This window comes from Candoia aspera, chromosome 6 (assembly GCF_035149785.1).
Source record: "Candoia aspera isolate rCanAsp1 chromosome 6, rCanAsp1.hap2, whole genome shotgun sequence".
NCBI classification, from domain to species: domain Eukaryota; kingdom Metazoa; phylum Chordata; class Lepidosauria; order Squamata; family Boidae; genus Candoia; species Candoia aspera.
In genome coordinates, this window is record NC_086158.1 from 23631688 (window position 1) to 23645635 (window position 13948).

Below are 13948 nucleotides of genomic sequence, written 5' to 3' on the forward strand. Positions count from 1 at the left end.
AAGGGGATGATGATGACATTTCAGGTTTCGACATCAGATGGCTGCCAACAGCAATTTCAGCAAAACATGGCCGTTCTATTCTTCTGCCCACTAACCTGATTGTTGAGCAATTTCTTCACAATCAGCCCTTGTTAAATTCTCAGAACAACCCACACAAGACATCCTGGCCATGAAAAGCAAAGAAACAAACAATGGCTGTTTGCCTGATCTCAAAGTGTTGTGTCATCTCTGATCCTGTATACTTTGGGATTAGCTTTCAGCCTCTGCCTGCCGGTTTTATTCTTTTTTCCCCAGGGTTACTTAGGCTGCTTCACTCCCAGCTCCCGAAACTTGTTGCAATACAATTGTGCAGCATCCTGATTTAAGTAAAGATAGGACTATTATGGATAATTTAGTTTTAACAGAAGCTGATCTTACCGTATTTCAACCTGCTGGTAGTTATTTATGGAATTCATTATACACACTTAACTACAAATCCATCTAATGACTGTGAGCAAGTCATATATAGAAGAATTATGCAGGAATATGTCTGTAAAACGGGGGCAGGAAACATGTATCTTTCCAGTGTTCCTCAATTACAATGCCCAGATTCCCTTACTTAGCCCATATTTATCAGATGGCAAAAAAGATTATGGATGTGTACAGTTGTCATTGTAGGGTGATCCCTTTACCTGTCTACCATCTCCCTGTCTTACCTCGCTTTAATTAAATTTGGTACGTGACAGAAAAACAAGTATGTTTTGCTATTTCAGAACATTCAAGTCAGCTCAAAAACACGAGAATTTCTAAAGTTTTAAAGCACTGTGAAAATGAGGTAAACAGGCTTTTTTGCAGGGGTAAAATGATTTGGGGTATTTGAAGAACAGTATTCCAGACTGCTGAGGGTATTTTGAACTAACTCATAACAGTGTTCCCATCCATTCCTTTGGAACTTTCTCTAATATGCAGAGCTTTTTTACACCACAGAACTGTTGATGTAAATTCTTGCATGAAGCCACTTTTTATAAAACAATTTTCTCTGGTTTTCCTTGTTCCTTTTTACATAAATTTTCCCAGGAGAATCTCTGTGTTTTTGCATAACTATATCTTTTTGCAACCGTCCTTTTTCAGAAGGCTCTCTCACAAAGCATGTTTTTAATTCATATTCTTGAACAGAGAAATATGAAGGCTACCATATTCTGTTCTATAATATTCAAGACTGAAAAAACAACACAACAATTAACACAACCATGATATGGTCTCAACCATACACTTGGGGCCTGAGGCTAGGTAACAAAACCAGGTCTTCAAAAGGATAGTCTAATTCTGGGTGAAATAAAGTTCCAAGGACAGGCTCCATGACAGAAAAGGCTCTTTTCCTGGGTCCTGCCAGATGACACTGCATAATGGATGGGACCTGGAGCATGCACCTCCTCTCAGATCTGATAAGATGGGTAGAAACAACCCCATAATAATCCACTCCCAAGCCATGGATCTCTTCATGAGGAAATGTTCAATCATCCTGGATGTACCTACTTATTTGCAGGCCAGACAGTATGAGCTTGTGATTATTCTAGTACTGTTGAATAATATATTCTATCTCTCTCTCTCTCATACCTATCGTACAATTCCTGCAATAAGCATGAGGCTGAACTCATTAGCCTGAATGTACAAAGAAAGATCAGAATCTTAAAATAATTCCAGGGTTAATACTAAATAATAACTGAACACTAATTGCACTTAAGCAGCATGCTTGAGATCTGAACAAACTGGATCAAACTGCATTACCCAGGAATACCTTCCTAAGTAGATAGGCCATTTCTTTATGTAGGCTGTCAAGATACCTACACTATATAACAGTCCCTAAACTCTTGAGAACACTAATATTAGTACCTGTTATTGTCAGCAGTTCTTGATGACAAATACAAAAGAAATCCCATATGAGCTAAGATTGTGTCCTTGTGGAAAAGAATCTATTGAATCAATAGTCCATGTCTTGCTATATTGCATTTTTACAAGGATGCAAAACATCACTCTTGACTTAACAAACTACCAAGACAATTCTTATTTAGTCTATGTACAGCTATGCACACCAATATGATTCAGATTCAGTTTCTATGAATATGCCCAACTTTTGCTATACTGCTTGTAAAATCATATACAGTTTGATGGCATTGATGATCTAGCCATCAACTATATTGTGTTATTCTGATTTGTCTACTGTTAATTTGTTGAATTCTAGTCAGTAACCATAATACAGTATTACTACAGTAAAAAATCACTAGATTATTGAATGGTAAACAAACCCTTTCCATAAAATATAAAGGCTAAGTAGGATATTTAGATAAAGGTGGTTCATCTTATATTTTTAGTTAGTTGTATATTAAACAACAGCAATCATAGTCAAGTCTTTTTTTCATGCACAGACTCTATTACTTCTTAAGCATTTAATAAATTACACTAAATCGCTTTGATGGTGTATAACAATGATATATCAGCTGTAAGAATGATTTGTTGCTTTGAGATTTTGTCTGATAAAAATTATGACAAGGTAGAGAATTTTTTGAAAGCACCTTGATTGAGAGAAGATCTAAGGAGAAGGACACTGAAATAAAAGTGTCATAGGACAATTCCATTTTAAGGAAGAGCCATTTATAAACCATGGTGAAAATGGCTAATTTGAATGTTTGGCACACATGATTGGCTTGTAGCCTGCCCTCTATTTTTAGGTTATGTGGAATTGCAAACTTAATTCCAGAGATCTTATGTCTCTTGTCTTTGCAGCTATGGGTAAATTTATATGTTGGCATCTGCTTTAAATAGTTTCATGTCAGGACAGCTAACAGAGGTGAGCCAGGTCACAATGGATGTTTTGAGGGAAGGTATGTTGGCAGTAATAACATCTTGCCATATGATAATGCTACCACATGAAACAATTTAAATGGTCTCTGTCTCATGTAATCTCATAGGTAAAAGGTGACTCTAAAGTCATTAAGTCCCACCTCCTGATAATGCATGGAAATTCTAGCAGCTACAATCCTAGATATTATGCATATCTATCAGACAGTTTAGAATGGTGAAATCTTATTATTAAACCTCAGAATCTTCCTACCTTGTTTTGGTAAAATGAAAGCTCCCCTGTGCAAGCACCGAGTCATGTCTGACCCTTTGGGGGGATGCCACTTTCATGACTTTTTCTTGGCAGACTATAGAGCGGGGTGGTTTGCCATTGCCTTCCCTAGTCATCGCCTTCCCCAGCAAGCTGGGTGCTCATTTTACTGACCTGGGAAGGATGGAAGCCTGAGTCGGCCTGAGTTGTGTCTTACTGCCTATCAAACATTTTCTTTTCAATACATGCAGTTGAATGCATTCACCTTGTGGAGTTCTGTCATAAAAAAGATAAATACTGGTATACTTGTCCTACTGAAAGGATAAGCAATGTAATTCCATCTGGATGTGTACACTCCCCTTGTACATTCTGACAATAGGCTATGCTGATTAGTCCACAACATCTGGAGAACAAATGTTTTTTTATCCTCGCCTTGAAGAAGAACACTTCACAACACTTTGCTGATTTTGAAAAAGTTAAGCAGGGTCTGACCAGGTATTTTGATAAAAAACCATTAGGGAATCCCAAGGTTATAGGCTAGATTAGGAAATTGACAATATATTCCAGAAGAAATAAATGGCAACTCTTTCTGGTACTCTTGCTAAGAAAACTATATGTCCATGTGGTCACAAGGAATGAAGCTCTATTCAGAGTTTTTAACCTTTATCTTTTAATATACTTTTTTTTTTTGCATGTGCCTTCGAGTCAGCAGTCCTGGTGATTGCTTGGACATGACAATTCAAATGAATGCAGATCCCAGATTTGTCAATTATATAATGTCTGATACTACTTTTCTTACTGTATGGGAATATTTAGTTAACAACCATACTTCACTGTATTGTGAGAAATCTTATTGGTTCAGGGAATGGAGTTGTTCTAGCAAGAAACAAGACCTGTATAAAAAGATGATATGTGCTCTGTAATCAAAAGTTTGCTTGGTGAAGATCTTTCACTATCACAACATTTTACAACCTTTGTAAACTGATATGAAATAGAAATGTGTAATGGATTATGTTTGCAATTCATGCAATTGTAAAGCAGGTGCTGTGAAAATTTGAAGGACTTGTGTGGAAATTCATCCAACAAGTCAATAATTTGGAGTAAGGCCAAAAGTTTTTGGCATTGTTTACCTCATGGAATTCAATTGGACCAAATATGTGTGACTCTGTAGTTACAGATTTGCTTTCTAAAACAAGCTGGTTATGGTTTGTTCGGGCTACATAAGACATAAGTGCCAAAGCAGAATACGCTGACACAGTGCTCCAGCTGCTTTCAAGTAGCTGCTATCTGCATGGAACAATGCTGCCAGCCTGTATCGTGTGCTGCCCAGGGGTGTCCACAGGGTGTGATCCAAGAAGTCAAGATGGTGGCTGTGAAGCTCCACCTGGTTTTTATGTGCTTCACTGTCTCTAAATCAGGGAACAGAGTTGCTTCTAATGTTCTTTTCTTCTCTGTTTCTTTTCCAAAACAAAACGTTTCAGAACTCATTTGTTACTTTTTTTTTAATGGTCATTTTATGGTTTTCAAATGTTAGTGGATTTTTTTTCTAGTTCCACATGCAGATTCTTCCTCATCCTGACCTTCAAGCAGCTCACAACCAGGTGAAGCAAATTTTATGACCTAATTCCGCAGTTTGAAAAAAAAAATTGCTGCAATTGGTTCTGTGACCATATATAAGAGTATATGTGGAAAATAAGCAAGTTTCAATCTGCAAACTGGGTTATTTGTTCCAGTTGCAAGCTTTGGGCTGGAGAATCAGCTTAAACACAGTAAGTGAAATACTCATGCCTTGAGGTAAAATAAGGTGTTGCTTACATGTTTTCACTAAGAGGTTTGCTCTGATGGGAACTTCTTGCCCCTGTTTTAGAAAATACGAATAAGAGACTCAAAGGCCCTCTACGTAAAATTTCCATGAAGGTCTATCATTTCCCTGAACTAGTCATATTGACCAGTCCAATGACCAAGGAAAAATCTTGTTGAACTCTGATGAGATGACTCGAGTAGGTAAACTTGTATTTATATCCTACCTTTCCTGCAAGAATTCAAGGTAGCTTATATGAGGATCTCCCTTCATTTTATCCCCATAACAGCAGTCTTGTGAGGTAGATTGGGCTGAGAAAAAGTGCCTGGCTCAAACCACCCAATGACATTCCACAGCTCAAGGGTGGGATTGAACCTGGTTCTTCCTAGTTCTGCTCTAGCACCATCACCACTATATCTCACTAATTGGATTCATTCTCTGTATCTCTTTAAGTATCTAATGGTCAAAAGGAGTAAATACAGAGGTCAAATGAAGGAACATCTTAGGCAGCAATAACACTGATATATTATGTGGAATAGAGTTTTGACTTAAAGTGCTTAGAAAATGGGGTGAAACATGCAAGAAATTCTCCTATTTTAATTCCTTGCAGGCCAATTTATTTCAGCAGGTTTCACTAAATATATTTCAACAGATGCTTTTTGATCCCAAATCTTGAGTATATCTCAGCAAAATAGGGACAGATTCTCAGGGTTCCAAAGGCTTTCAGGAACTTAGTACCAATTGATGTAGTGACATTCTGAAACTATAAGAACTGGGTAGTTCTAATGGAATATATACAATTTTTAGAGGTGGCAGTCAAGCTTCTAACTTTTCAAGGACCCTTGGATATAATCAAAACTGATAAGGTTAAACACTTATTTGACCTCTTTATAAAAGCAACAACCAAGGAAATATTTTAGGGTTCTCAGCTGACATTCCCCTCTCTGCAGGTTTAGTTCAGAATATTCCTATTCTGACGAAAAACGGTTTTGGTCAGAATAGGAATGGACATTGTCTTGACTCACCTAGCAAAGGTTTCTAGTACACTACTTGAAGTGATCAAGGATACTTCATCGTTCTTCCATTGGATAACTCTTCTTCTTTCATTGATTATTTTGTTTCAGTCCTCTCAACTTCTTAAAAATCTGTGTGTGTGTGTACGTGTGTCTGTTTTACTCCAGCATGGCAAAATACAGCAGAAATGAGCATAAACAGTTTCCTATCTTAAAACCAGAAGATAGTAAAAAAATCAAACACTTTAGCAGCTGGGAGTGTACTTATTACCAGAGTATCAGACATGGCAACTGCCATGGTCTGCAAGATAGATCCTCTGTTTTGATTTCATAAATTTATTGTTCATAAGATCAGATCATACCAAAGTGGAGCAGACGTGTCCTTGAGGATTAGAAGCGTTCAAGCCTAAGAATGGACCCACCTATAGAATATGGTTTGCCATCTTAAGAGAAAACCAAGCTTGGAAAGAATCAGAGCACGAACTGTGTGGAAAAAATGGCAACATAGGGACAGGTTACGAGATATCATTACTATGAACTGAAGCTGAAGTTTTATATACAATGACATCAAAAACGTCAGCTTCGTATCATCATGGCTGTGAGTGAAATGCTCCTTTTACCACAAGAAAACTATACTAGTTATGGATTGATTATGTTGGTGATTCTCTCAAAAAGTCATATCTGACCAGTTCAATAGTTCAGAATGAGTGAATATCTTTGTATGTCTATGTCATCCTTTTCAAGAAAAACACATACACTGCAACAGCTATAGACAAGATAAATGTTGCTTAAATTTAATTATCAAAATGCTTCATCAGATGACAAATTTGAAAATTCAAATGCACATAAAATCTTTAGATGCTCAGAAATAGACTCAGTCAAGTCATCTGAGGTATTCTGGTATTTATTCATTCGTTTTGGAAATCGTGTGCTTCAATATCAGAAGCAATATGTCTCTTGCCTGCTTGCAGGAGGGCATGTCAGCAGATTTTTAAGTATTTTTACTACGAGCCCAGATATGTACACACCAACATATGGAACATTATTACTGAAGCAAAGATCCTGATGATTTAGAAGTTTCATGAACATTATTTGTGTTAGGTATATATGTCCCAGGGCTTTATTATCTTGAAAGTTTATCTCAAAATCAGTCCATATATCAATACATCCTTTCACTAAAGGACTTTGTATTGAAAATTAACCATTTAAAGAATGTTTGTACCCTGACATTCCAATGGTATGCATCCATTCATGACCAGAATAGTTCAGAATTAAATATAAAAAAGCATTACCTTATATAATTTTACAAACATGTTTTTCTTTTTAAAAAAATGACCAAAATCTGAGTTAAAACAGGAAAATCTTAGAAAAACATGGAGGAATTTGGTTACAACTGCACTAATTACAAGATATGCTAAAAAATTAATAAATTATCTACAGTATTGTTTGGCTTTACAGTAGAAAGCAGCAAACAACACATTTGGTCAATAGTTAATCCCTTCCCATACAGTATCAAATTGTCTTTGGATTATTCTGATGAGCACAGATTCAAACAGAAAGGAACAGGCAGAGGAGAGTTTTAAGATGGAGCCCACAGAGGGCATCCATCTGGAAGAAAAAGGAGTCCTGTATGCAGTGTGAAATTGAGAAGAAGCAACAAATCCTTTGCCTTGTGACTCATCACTTATTAGTATAAAAATAGGTGACATGAGGTTGAAAGAAGGCAGCTTGCTTGCCTATTTTTCTTTCATCCAGTGATGGGGCAATGCCTACCCCTTATCTCCAACCCAGAAAGTAATGGCAGATAGAGCAGGTTGTGATAGGCACACATCTGATTACACACCCCATCTGCACTGCAGTTATTCATCCATACCCTCCTGACTATGCACATCTTCTCTTGTATGAAGGATATACACTATATGGGGAGCAAAAGTTGTTACAGGTGACTATGCTTAGCTCCTACCACTAGTGTCATAAGAGAGTACCTAGATTCCAGTGGGTTTCAGGGTATATTAACTTAAGGCCTGTGTAGATTTTTCTGGGTCCTAAAACTCCTATGGCCATTTCCGAAAAACAAGCATGTGATCAAAAATGGGAGAGGTTCTAAATCCCACACTCACTACATTTCACATTCAAGCTTCTGCATTGTTTGGTATTCCTTTTTTCCATCTGATTACAAAGTTCAGAACACATTTATGGGACTCAGATTGTTCAAATTGAGCATGCATCCCTGAAAGTAAGTTCCACTGAAATTGGTGGGACTTGCTTTTAAGCAAATGTGTTAATGAACAGACTAAAATGTAAAAGCTGAAAGCTGAATGGAAATCAGGAAGGAACTCTAATGTTTTTTTAAAAAATGAAACCCCCTTGTGTGTGGAGCAGTTTATCATTTTCTTAGTTTAGTCAGAATAATTGCTGGGAGAAGCTTTCTGAGCAAGGCTTTTTGTTGTCTTTCCTAAAAAAATCACTTTATTAGTGCACCTGATATGTCTTTGTTATGGTCCCTCTTGTATCAAAGTCACTTCTATTGCGCTTAAAACATTCCAGATTTCTTCTTCCTCTTGGCTTCTGCTGTTTGCAGCTCTGTTACCAAACACGACACTTTCTCACAGGATCCATGTAATCTTTATCAGTACATTTAAAGGCTTCAGAAAACTCCGGGTTGTTCTGCAGTGTTCCAAGGACCCTTTAGAGCAAGGAAAACAAGAACAAAGTTTGGTACTGCTGGATCTACTTCATGGATTAGCATCAGAGAAGACAAATGCTGGCTTTCTTCCACTTTCTAAACGCTGGGACTTTTAGGACGTGTAGCAAATTGATTAACTTTCATTTCTATGATTTCATTTGTTGGATTTAGCATAATCTAAGTCTTGGTGGCATCTCTGATGCTTGCCTAGAAAGCATATATTGGATACCTGACTATAAAATGCATCTAAATTAAAAGGGAATTTTGCTTCTAGACTAAAACAGGCACTACTGATTGCAACATATTTTGCTGAAAAAAGTGGGCATATGTTCCAAGTTATGATAGAATTAGATGTAATCTTTCCCAGCTTGTCATGATGCCGTCAGTAATAGGATAAATATCTGCACCAACTGAAATCTAATCTGGAAACATTCCAGATTAAGAGACACATTTTTTTTTAAAAAAAATTGATGCCAGCTTCAGAATTTTCATGCTGCTTTCACGAAACATTTCATTACATAGAATATAAACATGGATAAAACAAAATGATTCCATTTCAAAACTGATGTGACACAGAGCAAAATTTGTCCAAGACAAAGTACAGTTCCACAATGTTGTTGATGGTTCAGGTATGTTAAACATATTTTCTATCATTAGACCATTTTATTCAATAAAACAGAAACCACTGTTTTTAAATAGTAGGGTACAGGCTGTTGTTATGGATAGACTTTTCAAACAGCCATTTTGTACTAGTTGTGAGCATGCTGAACTTATTTAAATGCTGATAGCCCAACTTCCACCACAACTTTTCCCATCCTCAAATCTTATAGTATCCTCCAACACTCATTTGGGCATGGACTTATATGCTGCACATAAAAGAACTTCTTATGCCAGAGGTCTCTTTATGTGTGATGCTGGTGCTGGTCAAAAAATTCAAGATGGTAGCTGTATGGTTGCTACTGTAATCCTGAAATTTATTGACCCCCCCCCTCCCATTAGTCCTTGCCTGATGTTACTAGTATGATGGAACTGGCTGTATTAGAGAGGAGCAACAACATGGGAAATTATGCCTGTTTGATCAATTTGTACTGGAATGCAAATTGTTCCAGGTACAAGGAGGGGGAGGCTAGCCATTACTGAATGATGATGAAAAAAAACAAAAGGAAAAAAGAAAAACAGCATTGTGGCACCTCAAAGTCCTACATATTTAGCATGGCATGAACCTCTGAAGACAAGAAACATACTTTGATTTGTAAATAAATAACACTGTGGGTTTTTTTTAAAGGTTCCTTTAAACACCTACCTGAATTTACCAGGACTGTGTGCATCAGTTTTAATAGCATTGACAGCATATTCTGGCCTATATGTCCCACACCAGACCTTTGAAAACAAGAAAAGTTTGCAGAAAACATGATTTCACTGCAGTTGCTACTTTAACTTTACTGAGGTTGAAGCTGTGACATGGAATAGAAAATTGAGATAGTGCAGGGAATATTCATAGTTGATCTGCACAAGCAGCTTGTCCCAGTGCCTCTATGAGCCACTGATTGTTTCTTGAAGCAGGAATGCATAACAGTGTCCTCTGTCTGCCTTCAAACCATTGGGAAGGCAACCCTGCCCATCTGTTCCTGTTACTCATCAGAAGTTGAATGTTTCAAGTTGTGACAGCTCAAATGGCACAGTCTGATTCACCTGCTGTGCTTCGTTTCATTGTAAGGACCCCCCTTTCTAATTGGCTACTAGGCACTCTGGCAGGAATGCCCCCTCCCCTCCAGTCACTGGTCCTTCCCCTGCATGGCCATTTTTATTTTTCCAAGTTCACCAGTGGAATGATGAAAACCTAGGCTTTTCTTTTTTACAAGTTCACTGATGAAGCAATGAAAGGATGTACTTGAACTTGACAAGAGTTCTGCCATTTTGCTATTCTATCCCAAGTGACATGAAAATTAGCAAAACAGTGGTCTTTCCCCTTTCCCAATCGCCCTTCCCTTCCCTCCAGGGGAATCCACCAGTTAAGGACTATGGGAAACACAGTACACATAGAAAACAAGGTCATTCCCCTGGCCAAAGTGGAGGAAAGGACTGAATTCTGGAAAGTGTGTCTTAAGCTGGCTTCATTTTCAGCTGCTTAAGTCTGCAAAGCGGAGAAGACCTTAGACAACTCCTAGTTATAAAGTGCTCAAAAACAAAGCACAGGGTCACATGCAAGTTGGTTTCATTGGCTCACCTCCAGAATGCCTTCATCCACATAGTAGTGTAACTTAACCTGGCAGGCCACACACCTCTTGGTCTGATGGCCACAAAGGCAGCTGCCTTAGCACTCCTGCCAGTTCATATTAGAAGGAGAACAGCAGGCCTGCTGTTTCCAACTTAACTGTGAAATTGTAACTCAAAATAATTTGCAAAGCTTTCAATCAAAACCAAGCATAATACCTGTGCAAAATTCAGAAAGAATAGTTGTTTATGGTTGAAGTCAAGCCCAGGAAGCAGTTTCTCTTCTCCATTCTTCTGTAGATAAGATTCATAGGCCTGGCAAATAAAGAGGAAAGGGAAGGCATTTACTGTTTTGAAACAGGACAACCCTATTACAAGTAAGTATCACTGAATTCAACTCCCGGGTAAATATGGATCAGAAAGAAGCCTAAGAGGACTGAGCCATCCTAAGAATCAAAGGCATTACATTGGTTTAGCCAACACCCATATAAGAAACAGGACAGGAGAGAGCCAGTCCAACATAGGGTTATCACTAAGTTTTGCTTTAAAAATGCCTTATTTCCATCTCCTCCAAAAGCATGGGCAGAGGGAAATTTTCCAGCAGAGTTCAGAAGCCCCTCTTGCCATGCTTGATTGGTGTGCTGACATGCAAATCATCTAACATGGAGGACAGCATAAGCCACCAATCATACATCCATCACTTCAGTAGATCAGCATTAAAGTAATAAACCAACTTTGTCAGTGGGTTTTTTTTAACGCTACTTGCATCACCAGCTAGGTTTGGTACACAAACACACACAAACACACATACTAGATGCTGGTAGGGAAAGTGGCCAGAAGAAAATGCCACATGAACCATTTTAGAGCTGCTTTTCACAAATCAAATGGATACTTCTCTAAATTCCATTTCTATCTACGCTTGTTTCAAAATCCTCTTGAAATGTCATTCTCAAAGGTAGTGTTCCTCTGAAACACCCATCTTTTCTTATAACTGATTCCAATAGATGGTATAAAATGTTAAAACCTTCTTCTCACTTATTACCTTAATGTCCATAGTGAATACTAGCCCTGTTCCATTAATAACATTGTGGGACACCGTGACTACTTAGTTTGTTGTCTGAACATTTTTTGCCAGATTAAACACTAAAAGTGGTGGTAAAGTCTCCTATCCAATATAATACTAACATTGCACATTGTCAGAGAATTTCATTGTGAGTTTTAGAGAGTTTGCTTCCCTCTTTCACACTTTGGGATGCCACATAAAATATAAAATGGCTTTCAATCTGTTATTGACTTCTAAAATGTCAGTTTCTTCTACTTTGTAATGAAAATTAGATTTTGAGCACTATGGAGTTCTGCTGCAGCTTTTATGCTTATCAGATTTTTTCAGATCAGTTCACAGCTCCAATATACTGAAATTTTGGTGCAATCTTTACACTTTATTTTGTCTTCCCAATTTGATCCCACAGCCTATGATGGATAACAGTGAGAAAGAATACAACTGCAAGATTATCAGTTCATCACCTGGTAGAATGTGGTGTCCCACAGCTCCTCCCATACAGTATAAAGTTAAATGTAAAAGCAAGTTAGTGTTCCTCATGATTGAACTCATATATTTTACCATTAGTAAAAAATGCCTATAGGAATCATTTTACACTAGTATGAAATATACAATTAATAAGGAAGGAGTACGTCTCTTAGGTATCTTATTCTGGTATAGTTCATCATGGTTTACTGATTGGAAAGTTCTTTTAAAATGTAAAGTAAAGATAAAAGAGTTGTAATCTCTGTATGGATAAAACAGTGTGATCCTTACTGGAATGTACTTTGCCCTGGAAATTCAATTAATTTGACAATATGTTCTGTACTCTTTTAGTTAAGATTTTAAAAGAAATATCAGGCAGGAAGGTTTTTTTATCCCCTTACTTAGCCTTAAGGAAGTTTTACATCACTGAGTATTTCAGTGAATTAATTAACTCCCAATAGTGTGCCTAATTCAGCATGAGATATTCTTCACAACCCCAGTTCTACTGATTACTTCTTATAAGTAGCAACTGTGAATTGTGTGTTTACTGTTTATTGTGTGTTTATTGTGTTTACTGTGGATGATGGACCTCTAGTATAACATTTAAGGAGGGCAACTAGTTGAGGAAGCAAGTGCAGAATTCCCATTTAACAGTGTATTGTATACATAACTTGCACAACTATAATGGCAATGTGCACCAGAGGTGAAGAGCTTCTGAAAGATATGGAAATAAAGGAGAGGAAGAGAGAAGAGAGGAAAGTTGAAGGTAGAGCAGAATCGTTGGAAAGAAATTACCAACTATGCATTGAAAAGTGATGTACAGTATGTCAGTATGTATGGAAAAAAAAACTTTAGAGGTTTAATAAACCAGACCTGTGTCAAAGAAGTACCACTGAAAACCTGTATTTCAATGAATATATTCCAAGAAATAATCATCTGAGTTTTGAAGAAAGGGAAAATAGCCATTTCTCACCCTGTATGCTTGTCTAATGCCACCATTATCAGCAATATTTTCACCAAGAGTATTGATTCCACTCAGCTGCAAGGACAAAGGAAGAAGTGAAAACTAACCTTCCTTCCTTCCCTGACTAACTAACTAACTAACTAACTAACTAACTAACTAACTAACTATGATCAAGTTCCAAGAACAACGAATGCCTTCAAGGTCAAAATGGAATAGAAAATATGAAGTCTATAGGAAAATGTTTCATTATGGGATTCTATGAAAGGAATCTCACAGAAGGAAGGAAGGTATGTAATATAATCTATTGCATACATCGTTCAAGTTCTCTCTAACATATAGACTGTCATTCTTCACATATTCCATTTCCTATAAAAATTGGTCTTTTGCTTGCACAAAATAAATAAGCCATATTTCATAGATCTCAGGTTGAATGTTGGAAATGGCCATTACTGTTCTTGAAGCCCATCACCAGGAATTTCCATCAGGATATACAGTTACTGTGCAACAACAGTGAAGGAGTCTGAAACTCAAAGTAAAAACTCTATTTAAATGCAAAGATGGGCATATATAGACTGTTAACGGAATGAAAATGATGGAACTTGACATTGCTGCCTTGAAAATAGGTATCTATTTATTATATTTATATATCCCTGTAAT

At 37.2% G+C, this 13948-nt stretch overlaps 1 protein-coding gene across 1 annotated transcript in view; it reads right to left on the reverse strand.

The window, feature by feature from the left end:
• Positions 1–6680: 6680 nt before the first annotated feature.
• MME (membrane metalloendopeptidase) overlaps positions 6681–13948 on the reverse strand; it is a 57783-nt gene continuing 50515 nt past the window's right edge. The window contains exons 20-23 of the mRNA XM_063306532.1: positions 13301–13366; positions 11022–11117; positions 9892–9968; positions 6681–8588 (exon numbers count right to left, since the gene is read on the reverse strand). Of these exons, the coding sequence (XP_063162602.1) occupies positions 8489–8588; positions 9892–9968; positions 11022–11117; positions 13301–13366 (339 nt within the window). The 3' untranslated portion in view covers positions 6681–8488. The remainder of the gene's footprint in view (positions 8589–9891; positions 9969–11021; positions 11118–13300; positions 13367–13948) is intronic.